Source organism: Schistocerca cancellata, chromosome 3, assembly GCF_023864275.1.
Source record: "Schistocerca cancellata isolate TAMUIC-IGC-003103 chromosome 3, iqSchCanc2.1, whole genome shotgun sequence".
NCBI classification, from domain to species: Eukaryota; Metazoa; Arthropoda; class Insecta; order Orthoptera; family Acrididae; genus Schistocerca; species Schistocerca cancellata.
The window spans coordinates 67,407,911-67,429,815 of record NC_064628.1 but is presented as its reverse complement, the minus strand read 5'-3'; the positions used below and the strand labels follow the sequence as shown (position 1 = coordinate 67,429,815).

Here is a 21,905-nt window from a genome sequence, read left to right as displayed (position 1 = left end):
TTGCTTACGTGGTGATGGCGCCCGATAGCGAACCAGGTGGGTTGCATAGGATTTACATCAGGCAAATTTGGTTGCCCAGAAATCAATGTGAGTTCACTATAATGCTCCTCAAACCACTGTATCACAGTTCTGGCTCTGGCAAAAAGTATGTGGTATGCAGATAGAATAGCTAAGTCTCAGGATAAAATTAAAACCGTATGGACAGTCGTAAAGGAAGTGGCTGGTGTGCAGAGACAGGTCGAAGTCATAGAATCAGTGCGTAGTGAGAATGTCCGTGTTACTGATAAGTCACATATGTGTACAGTATTTAATAATCACTTTTTGAATATAGCAGGTGAACTAAATAGATACCTAGTCTCAACAGGGAATCATATAGTGCTCGTAGAAAAAAGTGTTCCTCCATGATACTGACAAGAGGGAGATTGAGTTAATAATTAAATCACTAAAGACCAAGAACTCTCATGGATATGACGGGGTATCTAGCAGAATCCTGAAGTATTGTTCTATGTATGTTAGCCCAGTACTTAGCCATATCTGTAACTTTTCCTTTAGGAGTGGTCGGTTTCCTGACCGATTGAAGTACTCGGTAGTGAAGCCACTTTATAAAAAGGGAGACAGGGATTATGTTGACAATTATAGACCTATTTCTATGCCATCGGTGTTGGCTAAAGTTATCGATAAGGTTGTATATGCAAGGTTACTGGAGCATTTAAATTCACATAATTTGCTGTCAAATGTTCAGTTTGGTTTTAGAAATGGTTTAACAACTGAAAATGCTATACTCTCTTTTCTCTGTGAGGTTTTGGACGGATTAAATAAAAGGTTGCGAACGCTAGGTGGTTTCTTTGATTTAACGAAGGCTTTTGACTGTGTTGACCACAAAATGTTACTGCAGAAGTTGGACCATTATGGAGTAAGGGGAGTAGCTTACAATTGGTTCGCCTCTCACCTTAAGAACAGAAAGCAGAAGGTAATTCTCCGCAATATTGAGAGTGGTAGTGATGTTCAGTCCCAATGGGGCACTGTTAAGTGGGGCGTTCCCCAAGGGTCGGTGCTGGGGCCACTGCTGTTTCTTATTTATATAAATGATGTGTCTTCTAGTATTACAGGTGATTCAAAAATATTTCTGTTTGCTGATGTCACCAGCTTGGTAGTGAAGGATCTTGTGTGTAATATTGAAACAGTATCAAATAACGTAGTTCATGAAATAAGTTCGTGGCTTGTGGAAAATAATTTGATGCAAAATCACAGTAAGACTCAGTTTTTACAGTTTCTAACACACAATTCAACAAGAAAAGATATTTTGATCAGACAGCATGGGCATATTATAAGCGAGACGGAACAGTTCAAGTTCCTAGGAGTTTGGATAGTTAGTAAGCTGTTGTGGAAAGCCCATGTTCAGGATCTTGTTCAGAAACTAAATGCTGCTTTATTTACCATTAGAACAGTATCTGAAATAAGTGACACTTCAACACGAAAACTAGTCTACTTTGCATATTTCCATACGCTTATGTCGTATGGTATTATTTTTTGGGGTAATTCTTCTGATTCAAAAAGGGTATTTTTGGCTCAAAAACGGGCTATATGTGGTGTAAGTTCGAGAATCTCTTGTCGACCCCTATTCAATAGTCTGGGAATTCTGACATTGCCCTCACAGTATATATTTTCTTTAATGTCGTTTGTTGTTAGCAATATTAGCCTATTCCCAAGAGTTAGCAGCTTTCACTCAGTTAATACTAGGCAGAAATCCAATCTGCATGTGGAATGCACTTCCTTGACTCTTGTGCAGAAAGGAGTACAGTATTCTGCTGCATCCATTTTCAATAAGCTACCACAAGAACTAAAAAAAAAATCTTAGCAGTACCCCAAACACTTTTAAGTCTAAACTGAAGAGTTTCCTCATGGCTCACTCCTTCTATTCTGTCGAGGAGCTTCTGGAAGAGCTAAAAAATTAAGCAAATTCCAGTGTTACATTGTTCATTTTCTTTATTTAAATTTACGACTTGTCACCTGAATATGTTTTTTTATATTTCATTTTATCTGTTTCTAATATCGTGTTATAATTTCATGTATTGACTCCTTCCATGACCATGGAGACTTCTCATTGATTTGGTCCCACGGAACAACAAATAAATAAATATATAAATAATAATAAACGGACAGTTGTACTTCCGAAGGATGACATGGCCGTCAGGGAAGACATCAAGCATGAAGCGATACAGATGGTTTGCAGCTGTGAGCGTGTCTTGGATTACTACCACAAGTCCCATTTAAGCGTAGGAGAATGACTCCAGTAGCATAATACTGCTCCTACCATGCCTTATCAGTGGCGTGCTACACCTTTCGAGTCGCCGTTCACCTCGATTACGAGGTTTGTGGAAACGACCAGCGATCTAGCGTAACAAAAATGTTACATACGGTATTTTTCTTACCGCATCACATGCCCGCAACGGCACCAGGCGACATCCAACGTCGCGGTGAGCAGCGGTCATAATGTTTTGCCTCCTCAGTGTATGTGGCTATTAGCTGTATATTTAGGACTCTGACGTTAACATTTTAGTATCACTATATCAAGTTATTGTTTTGAACCAAAGAGTAGCTACCGAGATACGTTGCAAGTCTTCCGAAGTAAAAGTGATTTCAGGTGTGCTGCAGAGGAGTGTCGTAGGACCGTTGCTATTCACATTATATGTAAATGACCTAACTAACCTAAGGACATCACACACATCCATGCCCGAGTCAGGATTCGAACCTGCGACCGTAGCGGTCGCGGGGTTCCAGCCTGTAGCGCCTAGAACCGCTCGGCCACACCGGCCGGCGCGACTGCATCATTATGCCTGTAAAATAGAGATCATTTTTCACGAAAATGGGAAGTTGTGACCGGAAGGAATACTCACGTCTTCGTGGAGCTGGTCAAGCCCGGCCAACAAGTGCAGCTGTTCCTCGTCCGCGGGCAAGAGCCGGTAGACGCGATAACCGTCGTAGCGGATCACGTGACCGCTCGCCGCCGCCACGGCAGTCGCCAGCAGAAACGCAGCCCTCCACAGCATGCTGAAACTTCAGTTCAGGCCACTTGTGACTTTTGGTATCAGCTGCATCGAGCTGCCATGACAAATGGAACGGACCTAAATGCAATAAAGATAGCGTTAATCATTGTTCAGCGAGATACGATTTTACTGTCGGCAATATTTTAACGTCAACACGAAGTATTTAATTTCTGTGGCCTTGCTGCACACCCTAGAATTTATTTCTATAACTCTGGAAGTACGGCAAATCACATGAAGAACAGCCTGAGGTTAAAATTTGTCGAGTAATGATTACGTATCTCCACTTGGACATGTACAGTAGCATTCAGTCACAGAGAGTTTGTAACAGTTCAATGCAGGCTTTAACCGGTGATATTTGCGTCCTTATAATTTTTGTTTCATGGTCACCTGACAGTGTTCCAAGGCATATTTCCCTATCCAGCGGAAACCACCGAGCTCTGTTGTAGCGAATCTTTATACAGCAAAATTTGAAGAAACTGCCAAACAGATGGCGAACAATAAACCGTACCTTCGGTACGTTGATATTTGCGCTATATGGGCTCATGGGGAAAAGGAACCCTCTGAATTTTCAAATTTTTTGAATGATATTAATTCTAATATAAAGTTTACCATGGGAAAAGAGAAAGAAGTTTAAATTTGTTTTCTGGTTCTACATATAATTGTAAAACCTTAATCATCTTTAGGATATAAAGTTTACATATAGCCTACTCACGTGGATAGACACTTACACAAAAATTCCAGTCACTTTCCCAAAGCAGAAAAGAGGGGTGGAGCGAGTTACAAGATCTGTGAACCACAGCTCGATCATTTAAGAACTGCTTTCAGGCGAAACGACTGCGCTGACAAAGAGATAAATAGGACACTATTGCCTAAAAGATCTGGAGCTTCTAGTAATAAACAACGCACTAAGGGATAGTTTTCCTCTCATTCAAAAAAACAGTAAAAAATTGCAGCAGCAGAGTAATAAGTACAGATATTAGTGATACGGTGTTTAAACCAACAAGAGAAGAACGCGAATAGTTGAACACTGCAAAGCACCTTCACCCGTCGCCTGTCACGGGAGTACTGTATGAAATTCCATTAAGTCAAGTGTAGACTGGAACTGCAAAAAGAGGCATTAGGACCCGACGTAAGGACCACAGGAGCTGGGAATGAATCAGCAGCAGCAGATCATGTAGTGCGACCAGGAACAAATAAACTCATTTCTTCGATAGTAAGGTTTTATCAAGAACCAATCATTACTATCCAAGGATATACAGAGGGGCCATAGAAATTCAGACGCTCAAAAATAACTTTAACAGAAAATAAGAAAGGTTGAAGTTACACAAGGCAAACAACACAAACTCTTCACCACTCCCAAGTTCCTTAACCCACATCGCCGTGACCGCGATCTTAGGCTGGGGTCTGATGACGTCACACATCGACCGTTTGGGTGGATACATAAAAACAGCACAGTTTACAGAACTTGATTAAAGTTTGAAACTACTATCTGAGACTCCATACCGTCTGATAATGCCTCCAGCACTGGGAGACGAAACGTTAGGCAGAGAAATAGGCACTGGACCTTTGTCTCACGTTCACAAAACTAAAACCACCAAGGTTTCATATTAATTGTTTTTATTATTACTTTTCTATATATTAGTTTTCAGTACATTATCCGATGTAAAGAGAAATTTTTAAACAACAAGTAACAGTAAAACGCAAAAATAACGTTATTTGTAACGAAGAAATTCAGGCTGTTTCAAAAGAATCGTGGCTGTGTATTGTTCGTAACATCATCCCCACATGAACCATGGACCTTGCCGTTGGTGGGGAGGCTTGCGTGCCTCAACGATACAGATAGCCGTACCGTAGGTGCAACCACAACGGAAGGGTATCTGTTCAGAGGCCAGACAAACGTGTGGTTCCTGAAGAGGGGCAGCAGCCTTTTCAGTAGTTGCAGGGGCAACAGTCTGGATGATTGACTGATCTGGCCTTGTAACATTAACCAAAACGGCCTTGCTGTTGTGGTACAACGAACGGCTGAAAGCAAGGGGAAACTACAGCCGTAATTTTTCCCGAGGGCATGCAGCTTTACTGTATGGTTAATTGACGATGGCGTCCTCTTGGGTAAAATATTCCGGAGGTAAAATAGTCGCCCATTTGGATCTCCGGGCGGGGACTCCTCAGGAGGACGTCGTTATCAGGAGAAAGAAAACTGGCATTCTACGGATCGGAGAGTGGAATGTCAGATCCCTTAATCGGGCAGGTAGGTTAGAAAATTTAAAAAGGTAAATGGATAGGTTAAAGTTAGATATAGTGGGAATTAGTGAAGTTCGGTGGCAGGAGGAACAAGACTTCTGGTCAGGTGAATACAGGGTTATAAATACAAAATCAAATAGGGGTAATGCAGGAGTAGGTTTTAAAATGTATAAAAAAAATAGGAGTACGGGTAAGCTACTACAAACAGCATAGTGAACGTATTATAGTGGCCAAGATAGACACGAAGCCCATGCCTACTACAGTAGTACAAGTTTATATGCCAACTAGCTCTGCAAATGACGAAGAAATTGAAGAAATGTATGATGAAATAAAAAAAATTATTCAGATAGTGAAGGGTGATGAAAATTAAATAGTCATGGGTGACTGGAATTCGACGGTAGGAAAAGGGAGAGAAGGAAACATAGTAGGTGAATATGGATTGGGGCTAAGAAATGAAAGAGGAAGCCGTCTATTAGAATTTTGCGCAGAGCATAACTTAATCATAGCTAACACTTGGTTCAAGAATCATAAAAGAAGGTTGTATACATTGAAGAATCCTGGAGATACAAAAAGGTACCAGATAGATTATATAATGGTAAGACAGTGATTTAGGAACCAGGTTTTTAATTTTAAGACATTTCCAGGGGCAGATGTGGACTCTGACCACAATCTATTGGTTATGAACTGTAGATTAAAACTGAAGGAATTGCAAAAAGGTGGGAATTTAGGGAGATGGGACCTGGATAAACTGACTAAACCAGAGGTTGTACAGAGTTTCAGGGAGAGCATAAGGGAACAATTGACAGGAATGGGGGAAACAAATACAGTAGAAGAAGAATAGGTAGCTCTGAGGGATGAAGTAGTGAAGGCAGCAGAGGATCAAGTAGGTAACAAGACGAGGGCTAGTAGAAATCCTTGGGTAACATCAGAAATATTGAATTTAATTGATGAAAGGAGGAAATACAAAAATGCAGTAAGTGAACCAGGCAAAAAGGAACACAAACTTCTCAAAAATGAGATCGACAGGAAGTGCAAAATGGTTAGGCAGGGATGGCTAGAGGACAAATTTAAGGATGTAGAGGCTTATCTCACTAGAGGTAAGATAGATACAGCCTACAGGAAAATTAAAGAGACCTTTGGAGAAAAGAGAGCCACTTGCATGAATATCAAGAGCTTTGATGGATATAGGGGGTCTATACAAGGGCGATGTACTTGAGGACAGTATTATGGAAATGGAAGAGGATGTAGATGAAGATGAAATGGGAGATATGATACTGCGTGAAGAGTTTGACAGAGCACTGAAAGACCTGAGTTGAAACAAGGCCCCGGGATTAGACAACATTCCATTAGGACTACTGACGGCCTTGGGAGAGCCAGTAATGACAAAACTCTTCCATCTGGTCAGCAAGATGTACGAGATAGGCGAAATACCCTCAGACTTCAAGAAGAACATAATAATTCCAATCCCAAAGAAAGCAGGTGTTGACAGATGTGAAAATTACCGAACTATCAGTTTAATAAGTCACAGCTGCAAAATACTAACACGAAATATTTACAGACGAATGGAAAAATTGATAGAAACCGACCAAGGGGAAGATCAGTTTGGATTCCGTAGAAATGTTGGAACACGTGAGGCAATACTGATCTTACGACTTATCTTAGAAGAAAGATTAAGGAAAGGCAAACCTACGTTCCTAGCATTTGTAGACTTAGAGAAAGCTTTTGACAATGTTGACTGGAATACTCTCTTTCAAATTCTGAAGGTGGCAGGGGTAAAATACAGGGAATGAAAGGCTATTTACAATTTGTACAGAAAGCAGATGGCAGTTACAAGAGACGAGGGGCATGAAAGGGAAGCAGTGGTTGGGAAGGGAGTGAGACAGGGTTGTAGCCTCTCCCCGATGTTATTCAATCTGTATATTGAGCAAGCAGTAAAGGAAACAAAAGAAAAATTTGGAGTAGGTATTAAAATCCAGGGAGAAGAAATAAAAACTTTGAGGTTCGCCGAAGACATTGTAATTCTGTCAGAGACAGCAAAGGACTTGGAAGAGCAGTTTAGTGGAATGGATAGTCTCTTGAAGGGAGGATATCAGATTTACATCAACAAAAGCAAAACGAGGATAATGGAATGTAGTCGAATTAAGTCGGGCGATGCTGAGGGAATTAGATTGGGAAATGAGACACTTAAAGTAGTAAAGGAGTTTTACTATTTGGGGAGCAAAATAACTGATGATGGTCGAAGTAGAGAGGATATAAAATGTAGACTGGCAATGGCAAGGAAAGCGTTTCTGAAGAAGAGAAATTTGTTAACATTGGGTATAGGTTTAAGTGTCAGGAAGTCGTTTCTGAAAGTATTTATATGGAGTGTAGCCATGTATGGAAGTGAAACATGGACAATAAATAGTTTTGACAAGAAGAGAATAGAAGCTTTCGAAATGTGGTGCTACAGAAGAGTGTTGAAGATTAGGTGGGTAGATCACGTAACTAATGAGGAGGTATTGAATAGAATTGGGGAGAAGAGGAGTTTGTGGCACAACTTGACTAGAAGAAGGGATCGGCTGATAGTACATGTCCTGAGGCATCAAGGGATCACCAATTTAGTATTGGAGGGCAGCGTGGAGGGTAAAAATCGTAGAGGGAGACCAAGAGATGAATACACTAAGCAGATTCAGAAGGATGTAGGTTGCAGTAGGTACTGGGAGATGAAGGAGCTTGCACAGGATAGATTAGCATGGAGAGCTACATCAAACCAGTCTCAGGACTGAAGACCACAACAACAACAACATCACTGACGGCCATGCAGCACACTTCATCAGCTTAACGGCTTTGTACAACCTAATGTACGACAGACGGTGGTGTAGCAAGATGCAAGTGTGTTAACTGCGCGTAAAATTCTGCAGCTTCCGCTGGCCTAGGGCCGACACCAACGTTCCGACAGCAAATATTTACGTAGATAGCCATCCATGTCTGTGCGGCTCGCGGCTGACCGCTCACTCCACAACCCTGACTTCTGATCACCTAAGGTATTCCACTAAGGCGTATCAACATTTACGGTCCAACCACACTTACAAAAAAAATGTTTCTAGTTGGATATTTTCTCTTTTATTTTCACAAGGCAATGCAATCATTATCTGCTTCACATCCGTTATGGTTAGGTACAGCGAAAATAAAAGATCAATTCCGCACGAAAAAATCTGAATTATTTACTCTCAATTAAAAGATATTAAATTTCTATTTTGTCTTCCTAACATCGTTACTTATAATACAAAAACGTTCAATGAGTGAATTTTCGCATTCGAAGAAGTAATTTGGTTACTAAAATTTCGTAAAATATATGTCCACAATGAAAAACGCTTTTGTGTTAATGGTTGCCACTCCAATTAGCTTATCGTACCCGTGACACCTTCTCTCCTATTTCGCGATAACGCTTTGAACTTTTTCGATGCTCTCCGCCAATCCTATCTAATGCGGATCCCACTCTCCACAGCAATACTTCGGAAGAGGGTACACAGGTGTAGTGTAGCCAGTCTCTTTAGTACAACTACTCATCTAATTTTTACTGCAGTAAATAGCAGTCTTTGATTTGCCTTCCCCACAAGATTATATCTCTGTGATCGTTCGAATTAAAGTCATTCGTAATTGTAGTTCCTAAGCATTTATTTGAACTGACAGTTTAGTTATGTGTGATTCATTGTGTAACTGAAAATTAGCGGATTCTTTTTAATAGTCGTGTGGATGACTTTAATTATTTGAAGTGAATTGACACTTTTCGCATCACACAGATATCTTGCGTAAATCTCTCTGTAATTGGTTTTGATCATCTGATAAATTTGCAAGATGCTAAATGACAGCATCCTCTGCAAACAGTCTAGGAGGTCTGCTCAAATTGTTACGAAATTCGTTTGTGTGGATCAGAAACAGCAGAGCACCTACACTTCCTTAGGGAACGCCAGATGCTACTTCTGTTTTACTCGATGTCTTTAGGGCAGGAAATCACGAATCCAGTCGCACTACTGAGACGATACTCCGCAGGCAAGCTGTTTCGTTAGGAGTTGTTTGTGAGGAACCATGTCAAAACCGTTCTAGAAATCAATATGGAATCAACTTGACACCCTCTGTCGAAAGCACCCATCTCACCGTGTGGTCATCGGTCTTGTTGCAAGCAAGCCCACTTCCTGACGCAAGGTCCATGACGTACCTGTGCGATGCTATACAGGGTGAGTCATCTAACGTTACCGCTGGATATATTTCGTAAACCACATCAAATACTGACGAACCTATTCCACAGACCGAACGTGAAGAGAGGGGCTAGTGTAATTGTTTAATACAAACCATACAAAAATGCACGGAAGTATGTTTTTTAACACAAACCTACGTTTTTTTAAATGGAACCACGTTAGTTTTGTTAGCACATCTGAACATATAAACAAATACGTAATCGGTGCCGTTTGTTGCATTGTAAAATGTTAATTACATCCGGAGATACTGTAACCTAAAGTTGACGCTTGAAACCTCCGACGTTCAGTTGCGTGTTGTAACAAACACGGGCCACGGTCGAAGAGCAGCATCTGCAGGGACATGCTTACGATGACGACCGTGTTTACGAGTGTGGCTGTAGTGCACTGTTGTGGTTTGGTCTAGCTGTCGCAGTGTCCGCAAGTAGCGCTTGCTGCTATTGTTATTCCGCATTCGTCTCCGCACGCAGACCAACTCTAGTACACCGTGTTACCAGACGTCTGTGATAGTGTAGTGTTGTAAGAACTGTGACCATGGTGTATTCGAACTCTGAAAAGGCGGAGATGATACTCATCTATGGCGAGTGTCGACGAAATGCAGCTGAAGCCTGCAGGGTGTATGCAGAACGGTACCCGGACAGAGAGCATCCAACGTGCCGCACATCGCAAAACATCTACCGCCAATTGTATGCAACAGGTATGGTCGTAGCACGCAAACGGGTCCGTAACAGGCCCGTCACAGGAGAAGCGGGTGCAGTTGGTGTGTTAGCTGCTGTTGCCATGAACCCACACATGAGTACACGGGACATTGCGAGAGCTGGTGGACAGAGTCAAAGTAGTGTCATGCGCATACTGCATCGTCACCGCTTTCACCCGTTTCATGTGTCGCTACATCAGCAATTACATGGTGATGACTTTGATCATCGAGTGCAATTCTGTCAATGGGCATTAACAGAGAATGCTGTTTACCGATGAAGCGGGTTTCACAAACCACGGGGCAGTGAATTTACGGAACATGCATTACTGGTCCGTGGACAATCCTCGCTGGCTCAGACAGGTAGAGCGACAGCAACCGTGGACTGTAAATGTATGGTGCGGAATCATTGGCGACCACCTCATTGGTCCTCACTTCATTGCAGGGGCCCAAACATCTGCAACATACATCGCGTTTCTACAGAATGATCTGCCAACGTTGCTCGAAAATGTCCAACTGGAAACGCGTCGACGTATGTGGTATCAGCATGATGGTGCACCTGCACATTCCGCAATTAACACTAGGCTGACCCTTGACAGGATGTTCGACGGGCGTTTCATAGGACGTGGAGGACGCATAAATTGGGCAGCCCGTTCTCCTGATCTTACACCTCTGGACTTCTTTCTGTGGGGTACGTTAAGGAGAATGTGTACCGTGATGTGCCTACAACCCCAGAGGATATGGAACAACGTATTGTGGCAGCCTGCGGCGACATTACACCAGATGTACTGCGGCGTGTACGACATTCATTACGCCAGAGATTGCAATTGTGTGCAGCAAATGATGGCCACCACATTGAACATCTATTGGCTGACATGTCGGGACACACTCCATTCCACTCCGTAATTGAAAACGGAAACCACGTGTGTACGTGTACCTCACCCCTCATGGTAATGTACATGTGCGTCAGTGAAAAAGACCAATAAAAAGGTGTTAGCATGTGGACGTAATGTGCTGTTCCATTCTCTTCTGTACCTAAGTTCCATCACCGTTCCCTTTGGATCCCTACGTAATTCAGTGCTCTCCGATACACACGATCGAACAGCGGAGGAGTGGTACTCAAGCGTCAACTTTAGGTTACAATATCTCCGGATGTAATTAACATTTTACAATGCAACAAACGGCACTGATTACGTATTTGTTTATATGTTCAGACGAGCTAACAAAACTAACGGGGTTCCATTTTTAAGAAAAGTAGGATTGTGTTAAAAAACATACTTCCGTGCGTTTTTTTATGGTTTGTATTAACCAATTACACTAGCCCCTCTCCTCACGTTCGGTCTGTGGAATCGATTCGTCAGTATTTGATGTGGTTTACGAAATATATCCAGCGGTAATGTTAGGTGACTCACCCTGTATAACCGAGCGAACAGTATGTCTGTCTTCTCTGGCACTAGGCACACGCGGACCCTGAGCTCTTGCATGGATTTGAATATAGCCTTCCTGTATCCAAAGGAGCCCGTAATAGCTCGACAGTCGTAGAAACCAGACCAGTTGTGAATTTGTGTCTGACGAAAAGTGTGCTAGGGTAGTCCGTGCGAGTGTGGTGATAACTGTGTCTGGATGGCGCAGCGGTCAGCCCATCTGACTAGTAAGCAAGAGATCTGGGTTCGAGCCCCGTCCAACACAAATTTCCAACATTCCCCCTTGATGCAAATCAATACCCGCTAGCAGCTAATGTCTTTAATTCCTTTGTGTCTTGCCACTAGCAATGTCGCGGGATTGTAAAACCGTACTCTGTAAGGACGACAAGGCTGCCGCTGTCGAATTGCGACACGTGCTGGTAACCGTCTGTCTTTCTTATAATAAACATAACAGAATCCTCTCACAAACAACACTGAAATACTATTTCTGCTTAAGAAGTCCGCTAAAAAGCTTTCATACACAGAATGTAGATGCTATTATACCTGTCTCCTTTGTGTGGTTGATGTGAAACGCTGATAGTATGCATTTAATGCACTTCATGTCAATTTGACGTTTTTTCCTTTTCCCCTTTATGGTGCTCCCACTTTAATGACCATTGGCGTACAAAATCAGCGCAGGTTGTATAAAACATTGGTAGGCATTCGACTTTCCTACCTCGGTCGCTCACCGGTGTCCTCGTAAGGGTCATGCTGATTTTTTAGTAATGTACGCTTACCGTTCTTTAAGTCACCGAATGTGAGCAAGATGCAGTAAATCATTCACACGTTTTCTGAAACGGAACTTACATGTTCTGAAGCTTGAATATCATCACGCACAGCATTAACTACGCTTTGTTCCAGTTGTATGGATACGAACAGATTATTTAATTAGTTATCTCGCAGTTATCAAACTATTCTGGACTAGTATACTGCGGACAGATTAGAGAAATCTCTCGTGTAAGAAGAAGAAACGTCCGCCGGCATGTTGTATTCACCGTTAACGTAAAGTTAACAGGAAGCGAATCCCCAGCTACAGACTTCCGTGGCTCTAGGACAGTGCCATAGTTGCACACTTGCTACTGTCACGTCATAGAATATCGGAAGTAAGAATAAATAATGTATCAAAATTACTAGCTGTGCCTAGTCACGCGCAGACTGCTTAAACGGAAAAGAAAGAAAAGAGAAAGCACACGTTTGTAATTGCTGTGTCGTCCGAACAAGACATAGCCAGAGCAAAAGCACCACGAGTGCAAAGATGCGAGCTGTGCCAGAGCCATAGAGACTCGCCACTTGGCGCGAGTTCCACCAGCGCCACGGGCGGCCCTGAGTATTAAGATATCGACTTCACCTCGGTCAGTTGCCGGCCGATCACAGTCCCCTAATGACGGGACAACGGATAGAAACCTACTCGGAATATAGAAGAGCACCTCGCCCATTTGGTTATACATCATCACCCAGGGCTGACTTAGACAGGCTACGCCGTTTAGTGAACTCTTTACAAGTGAACAGACAGTTGTAAATTGCACTTGCCATGTACTGTCAAGTTTACCCACGATTATTTGAACTTAGGCCTTAAGGGCGTTTTTTTTGTGTTTTATTCCGTGGAGCGTTACAGACTTCATATTTCAACTAGACACAAATACACTACTGGCCATTAAAATTGCTACACCACGAAGATGACGTGCTACAGACGCGAAATTTAACCGACAGGAATAAGATGTGTGATATGCAAATGAATAGCTTTTCAAAGCATTCACACAACGTAGGCGCCGGTGGCGACACCTACAACGTGCTGACATGACTAAAGTTTCCAACCGATTTCTCATACACAAACATCAGTTAACCGGCGTTGCCTGGTGAAACGTTGTGTGTGATGCCTCGTGTAAGGAGGAGAAATGCGTACCATCACGTTTCCGACATTGATAAAGGTCGGATTGTAGCCTATCGCGATTGCGGTTTATCGTATCGCGACATTGTTGATTGCGTTGGTCGAGATCCAATGATTGTTAGCAGAGTATGGAATCGTTGGGTTCAGGAGGGTAATACGGAACGCCATGCTAGATCCCAACGGCCTCGTATCACTAGCAGTCGAGATGACAGGCATCTTATCCGCATGACTGTAACGGATCGTGCAGCCACGTCTCGATCCCTGAGTCAACAGATGGGGACGTTTGCAAGACAAAAACCATCTGCACGAACAGTTCGACGACGTTTGCAGCAGCATGGACTATCAGCTCGGAGACCATGGCTGCGGTTACTCTTGACGCTGCATCACAGACAGGAGCGCCTGCGATGGTGTACTCAACGACGAACCTGGGTGTACGAATGGCAAAACGTAATTTTTTTTTTCAGATGAATCCAGGTTCTGTTTACAGCATCGTGATGGTCACATCCGTGTTTGGCGACATCGCGGTGAACGCACATTGGAAGCGTGTATTCGTCATCGCCATACTGACGTATCACCAGGCGTGATGGTATGGGGTGCCATTGGTTACACGTCTCGTTCACCTCTTGTTCGCATTGATGGCACTTTGAACAGTGGGCGTTTTATTTCAGATGTGTTACGACCCGTGGCTTTTCCCTTCATTCGATCTTTGCGAAACCCTACACTTCAGAAGGATAATGCACGGCCGCATGTCGCAGGTCGTGTACGGGCCTTTCTGGATACAGAAAATGTTCGACTGCTGCCCTGGCCAGCTCATTCTCCAGATCTCTCACCAATTCAAAACGTGTGGTCAATGGTGGCCGAGCAACTGGCTCGCCACAATACGCCAGTCACTACACTTGATGAACTGTGGTATCGTGTTGAAGCTGCATGGGCAGCTGTACGTGTACACGCCATCCAAGCTGTTTGACTCAATGCCCTGTCGTATCAAGGCCGTTATTACGGCCAGAGGTGGTTGTTCTGGGTAATGATTTCTCAGGATCTATGCACCCAAACTGCGTGAAAATGTAATCACATGTCAGTTCTAGTACAATATATTTGTCCAATGAATATCTGTTTATCATCTGCATTTCTTCTTGGTGTAGCAATTTTAATGGCCAGTAGTGTATAAGTAAACCTTTTTAATTCATTTGTGTGACTGTTACTAATTTGTTGGAGTGTTGTAGAACCTTCGTTCTCCTATCCTGTTACCTGACTCTGGGGCAGAGCTGTGTAATAATGGCAGGGAGAAATTGTCCTAGTGGTGTACTGCAACAGAACCCATTTCACGAACTCACAGACGCGGACTACCGTAGCAGGGCTTCAAAATTCAAATGGCTCTAAGACTTAACATCTGAGGTCATCAGTCCCCTAAAACTTAGAACTACTTAAACCTAACTAACCGAAGGACATCATACACATCCATGCCCGAGGCAGGGTTTGAACCTGCGACCGTAGCAGCAGCAGCAGCGCGGTTCCGGACTGAAGCGCCTAGAACCGCTCGGTCACAACGGCCGGCGGTAACAGTGCAACCCGGCCTTCACAACAGTAGCGACGAGGCCTTTACAAAACTGGCCACGAAGATTTACAAAAGTAATATGCATGGGTATTGGACATACGTCGTAATCTGCTTCCCTCCACTGTCTCTGTCCATCTCTGCCTTCACTTTTCTTTGCCCATCTCCTCCTCCTTCCTCCTCATCCTCTCTCTCCGTCTTCTCCTGCCCATCTTTCTCTCCCCCTCTCTCAGTCCACCACCTCGTCCCCCCTTTCTCTGTCAATCTTCTCCCCCCTCCCTTCCTATCTCTCACTATCTCCTCAAATACTCTCTCTTTCGGTTCATCTCCTCCTTCTTGTCTTGTACCTCCATTTTCTCCCACCCCTCTCTCCATCTCCTCTTCCCCCTCTCTCTGACCTTGAGCCTTATCTATTTATTTATTTATTTAGCCGTCAAGTTCCGTAGTACCAAATAAGGTCATCGAACGTGTCAGTACATGAAATTACATCATAAAAGTAATAACAGATAAAAATAAATTTTTATGAACCAGAAAAAAGTCATTCCATAAGTTTAAGTAAACGCAATCCACAATACAACAAGAATCAGCTTAATTTTTCAAGGAACTCCTCGACAGAATAGAAGGAGATACCCATTAGGAAACTCTTCAGTTTCGATTTGAAAGCGCTTGGATTACTGCTAAGATTTTTGAATTCGAGTGGTAGCTTATTGAAAATGGATGGAGTAGTAACTGCACACCTTTTTGCACAAGAGTTAAGGAAGTCCGATCCAAATGCAGGTTTGATTTCTCCCGAGTATTAACTGAATGAAAGCTGCTTATTCTTGGGAATAAGCTAATATCGTTAGCAAGAAATGACAGTAAGGAATATATATATTGAGAGGCCAATGTCAAAATACCCAGACTTGTGATCAGGGGTCGACAAGAGGTTCATTGCCCGAACCGCCCGTTTCTAAATCAAAAATTCCCTTTTAGAACGGGAAGGGTTACCCCAAAATATAATACCATACAACATAAGCGGATGAAAATAAGCAAAGTAGACCAATTTTCGTGTCGAACGATCACTCACTTCAGATACCGTTTAAATAGTAAAAATGGCAGTATCAAGTCTTTGAACAATATCCTGAATGTGGCCTTTCCACAACAGTTTACTATCTACCTGAACACTTAGAAATTTGAACAGATCAGTTTCACTAATCATATGCCCATTCTGTGAAATTAAAACGTCAGGTTTTGTTGAATTGTGTGTTAGAAACTGTAAAAGCTTAGTCTTACTGTGATTTAGCGTTAGTTTGTTTTCTACAAGCCTTGAACTTAGGTCATGAACTGCACTATTTGAAAACGAGCCAATATTGCACACAACATCATTTACTGCTAAGGTAGTGTCATCAGCAAACAGAAATATTTTAGAGTTACCCATACTACTAGAGGGCATATCATTTATAAAAATAAGAAACAGGAGTGGCCCCAACACTGATCCCTGGGGCAACCCCCAATTGACTATACCCCACTCAAACCCCACATCACAGCCATTCTCATCATTGTGAATAATGAACTTTTGCTGTCTGTTGCTAAAGTAAGAGGTGAACCAATTGTGAGCTACTCCCCGTATTCCGTAATGATCCAAACTCTGGAGCACTATTTTGTGATCAATACAATCAAATGCTTAGTTAACTCAAAAAATACGCCAAGCGATCGAAACCTTTGTTTAACCCATCCAGTAACTCACAGAGGAAAGAGAATATATCACTTTCAGTTGTTAAACGACCTCTAAAGCCGAACTGTACATTTGATAGCAAATCATGTGCTATAAAATGATCAATTATCCTTACATACATAGCTTTCTCAATAACCTTTGCAAACACTGATGGCATAGAAATAGGTCTAAAATTGTCGACATTATCCCTTTCCCCCTTTTCATAGAGCGGCTTCACTACTGAGTACTTTAATTGTTCAGGAAACTGATCATTCCTAAAGGAAAAATTACAAGTATGGCTAAAAATAGGGCTAACATGTGTAGCACAGTACTTTAATATTCTGGTAGGCACTCTATCATACCCATGAGAGTCCTTAGTCTCCAGTGATTTAGTTATTGACTCAATCTCTCTCTTGTCTGAATCACTGAGGAGTATTTCAGACATCATTCTCGGAAAGGCATTTGCCAAGAAAGTTATATGATTCCCTGTAGAAACTAAATTTTTATTTCATTCACCAGCAATGCTCAGAAAATGATTGTTAAATACTGTACATATATCTGATTTATCAGTAACAGAAATATTTTTACTGCGAACTGATTTTATATCGTCGGCCGTGTGCTGCTGACCAGATACTTCCTTCACAACTGACCGTATGGTTTTAATTTTATCCTACGAATTAGCTACTCTATTTGCATACTACATACTCTTTGCCTTCCTAATAACATTTTTAAGCATCTTGCAATACTGTTGGTAGTGGGCTACTGTAGCTTGATTATTACTGCAAAAAAATGGTTCAAATGGCTCTGAGCACTATGGGACTTAACTCCTGAGGTCATCAGTCCCCTAGAACTTAGAACTACTTAAACTTAACTAACCTAATGACATTACACACATCCATGCCCGAGACAGGATTCGAACCTGCGACCGTAGCGGTCGCGCGGTTCGACTGTAGAGCCTAGAACCGCTCGGCCTCTCCGGCCGGCTGTTACTGCAAGTTCAGATTCTATAGTAGCATTCTAATCATAAATCAATAAGCCGCAAATACAGCTTTCCTGCTTGATAACAACGTTTCACTATTGGGTATTTTATGATGTTTTCCTATTATTAAATTTATATAAATTTGTGCAGTACATATATTTCAAAACAGGTAAATAAAAACACGCACGTATGCCAATGGAACGTTGTGCCAAAATTTCAAAGCAATTGGTCAAGAACTTTCAGAGATACACGATCTTGAACAAACAGACATTTTTGTTTATATAGCTGTACTCGTGCACCAAAATATACTGACGTTTCGCTTTGTTAAGAAGGCGTAGCAGTGAGGTAAAGTTCTGAACCTAATCCATCCTAAAACAGTAGAGGGTTATGAACTTATTGTAGTTCAGTTTGTATTACAGTTAAGGATTACAGTCTCTCGATAGGTAAACACTTTGATTATCACTTCGACTAAACTTCGACACTCGACGTTAACTCTCCGACGACTGGATCTGGTCAGCAACTGAGGGCTGCAGATGAGGAATGTCTGATTGCTGTACGGAACTGTAACTGTAGACAACTGTAAGTGACCGAGTGTCAGCGTGCAGACGCTTAAATCTTGGATTCTGCTTATCAGTTTGCAACTTCGGTATATTTGGTGTATGCATGAGATGGTTCCAGGGTTCAGTGCTCTATATGGTGGCAGACGTAGCTTTTGGCGGATGTATGGACTATCTGAATGTCTATTAGCGGAATTATAAAGTAGTTCGTGGTACACGAGCGTTCGGAAAAAAATGGAATATATTTGCTGCCCCTCCTTGGTCGGTAAGCTTGATTATTCCAAGGATCGTATAAAGAATTTCAACAATGTACAGCGTACAGCTCATTGTTGACAGCAGTCCGAATTGGTCAGCGTGTCGACAGCAGTTGAAAACGGAGAAAACCGAGTTTCGTGCTGTTGTTAAACATTATCATTTAAAGCGTTGGACTGCCTCACTAATCAACACAGTACTGGATGAAGTTCCCGCAGAGGCTGCACTATCAATGAAGGCCATTCACTTTTGGATTAATGGATTTAAACGTGGTCGGACAAGCAGCTAAGACGCAGTGCGTTCCGGCCGTCCAATTGAGGTCACCACGAAGGAAACGACTGCCAAAATCCATTATATGGTAATGCAAGACCGTCGAATAATGGCTGAGACTGTAGGTATCTCGACAGAGCGAGTGCGTAATATCCTGCGCGGAGAGTTGTCTATGAAGAAGCTGTGCACGAGGTGGGTGCCGCAGTTCCTCACAGTCGGCCAAAAGGTCATTCGGCACAACATTTCAACACAATATCTGGCGATGTTTAATCGCAATCCACAAGACTTTTTGCGCCGATTTGTGATTGTTGATGAAATCTCAAACCAGAGTCAAAACCGCTAAGAACGATGGACGAAGACTGATAAAAGTGGACTGAAGAAAACAATGACCATTTTGTCAGCTGGTAAGTTGATGATCACTGCTTTTTGCAACCCCCAGGAATAATCCTCATAGAATCGTAACTGGACACTACTACGCTTTATTGTTTGTTTGAAACTTGCTTTGGCCAAAAAAAGACCAAGGTAGGCAAGCAGAAAAGGGCTCTTTCATCAAGATAATGCATCATCCCAAACATCAGCGACAACAACGACGAAAGTGCATGAATTTGGCTTGATTTGGTTCCTCATTCACCTCATTCACCATACTTACCCTCATGTGACTTCTTCCTGTTCCCTAATTTGCAACTTTGGCTTCCTGGGAAGAAATTTTCATCAAATAAGGAAGTGATAGTTGCAGTCAAAGAATATTTTACAGAGTCTGACGGAACCAACTTTTCCGACGGGATGAAAAAACTGGAGGCTCGCTGTACCAACTGTATATCCCTCAAAGGAGGCTACGTCGAGAAGTAAAGTGAGTTTTTTACGAATCAAACATTTTTTCTTGCTTTTTCTGTCAGATTTATGAAACCACCCTCGTGTATGCGATCTAGCAGACCCGCCCATGTTATTTGTGACACCATGCTGCGACTGCATGAAGCGTGGAGCCCTCAGAAGTCTAGCACTGTTTACCGCATCTGGCGGAGACAAAGACGACACGTGCCGGAATTCGACAGCGACAGAATTATGGTCTGTCGATACTGTTTTTTACAGTTCCGAGATGGCCAGGATCCCACGACTGTCATATGAATGTAGAATCAGTGAATTCAACAGGGTCATAGCGCCATGCAGCATGTCAGCTGCTCCACGCTTCTAGTGTTCGAGAGGACAGATACATTATTCACTCGGCCTCACAGCCACAACACGTACCTCGATTCAGGAAATGGACTAGTTTGAAACTAGACAAGTACCCGCAAGAGATCGCGGCGACGTCTGGAGCATGACGGACTCTCCACACGGCGACCATTGTTTCGGCTTTCCTTGATGCAGCAGAAGACGCAAGCGCACGTAATGGGGTACTTGACAAGCGCATGGGATACAGGAGTGGCAAAACGTCGTCTTTTGAGACGAATCTTGGTTCTACATGCAGCTTGACAATGGACGTATCTGTGTGTTAAAGCACCGAGTAGAACGAATGTTGAAATATCGAGTTCAATATCGTTATACAGATTCGGCACCTGGCGTGATCGTATGGGGCACCACGGCTACACAATACAATCATCTGTGAAGTTTAGGGACGTAATTGCGGAAGTTAAGTTTTTATGGTAGTCGTCAGTCGTGCCTCAGCTCAATCAGTAAGATAACTGTTTGCGAGAGGCATAGTTCTCAGTTATCGGTTTGAACACTGGTCCGGCACACAGTGTTAATCTGCCAGGGAATTTCAACAGTTAATTCTCTCACCGACATAAAATCCGACATTTGTATACCCATAAAAACATTTCTTGTTTTCTGTTGTAACTATTGTTATGCGCATCTTTAACCCATTGCAGCCACGTATTCTTCTTCCCCACCAAACCATCATAGTTCCCGAAACCCCCAGTGGTGCAGTCTTTGTGAATTTCACTTCTTCGGCACTCTCAGTGGCATAAAATCCGAGCTTTTTACACCCATAAAAATATTTCTTATTTTTCCATTGAAACTATTGTTATCAAATTTTTAACAGTAGTAGTACAATGAGGTAACAAACGTCATGGCATACCTCCTAATACGGTACCAGACCTCATTTAGCCTGACTCAGTGCAGCAGCTCGACATGGTATGGACTCAACACGCTCCCTGCCAAAATACTGAGCCAAGCTGCCTCTATAGCCATCGATAACTGCGAAAGAGATACCGGCGCAGGATGTTGCGCACGAACTGATCTATCGATTAAGTCGCATAAATGTTCGATGGGATTCATACAAGTCGATAAGGGTGGTCAAGACTTAGCTCGAACTGTTCAGAAAGTTCCTCAGACGAGTCATAAACGGTCGTGTCATCCACAAAAATTCCAACGTTGTCGGGGAACATGAAGTCCATGAATTCCTGCACATGACCTCCAAGTAGCAGGACATAACCATTTCCGGTGAATGATCGGTGCAGTTGCACCAGAGGACCCAGACAATCCCAAGTAAACACAGCCCACGCCATTATGGAGCCACCATCAGCTTGCACAGTGCCTTGTTGTCAATTTGGAAAGCCGGGTTCGTGGGTTGCGCCACACTCGAACCCTATCATCAGCACTTACCAGCTGAAATCCTGACTCATCTGACTGGGCCACTGTTTTCCAGTCGTCTTCGGTCCAACCGATATGGTCACGAGCGCAGGAGATGTGCTGCAGGCGATGTCGAGTTGTTGACTAAGGCGGTCGTCTGCTGCCATAGTTCATCAACGTCAAATTTCGCCACACTATCCCAATGGGTATGTCCGTCGTGCGTCACACATTGATTTCTGCGGCTATTTCACGCAGTGTTGCTTGTCTGTTAGCACTGACAACTACACTCCTGGAAATGGAAAAAAGAACACATTGACACCGGTGTGTCAGACCCACCATACTTGCTCCGGACACTGCGAGAGGGCTGTACAAGCAATGATCACACGCACGGCACAGCGGACACACCAGGAACCGCGGTGTTGGCCGTCGAATGGCGCTAGCTGCGCAGCATTTGTGCACCGCCGCC

General features: G+C 42.9%; 1 protein-coding gene across 1 annotated transcript in view; it reads right to left on the bottom strand.

The window, feature by feature from the left end:
- The window catches only part of LOC126176039 (zinc carboxypeptidase-like), an 87,201-nt gene that overhangs the window by 57,015 nt on the left and 8,281 nt on the right, over positions 1-21,905 (bottom strand). Inside the window, exon 2 of the mRNA XM_049923171.1 lies at positions 2,898-3,057. Coding sequence (XP_049779128.1) covers positions 2,898-3,050 — 153 coding nt within the window. The 5' untranslated portion in view covers positions 3,051-3,057. The remainder of the gene's footprint in view (positions 1-2,897; positions 3,058-21,905) is intronic.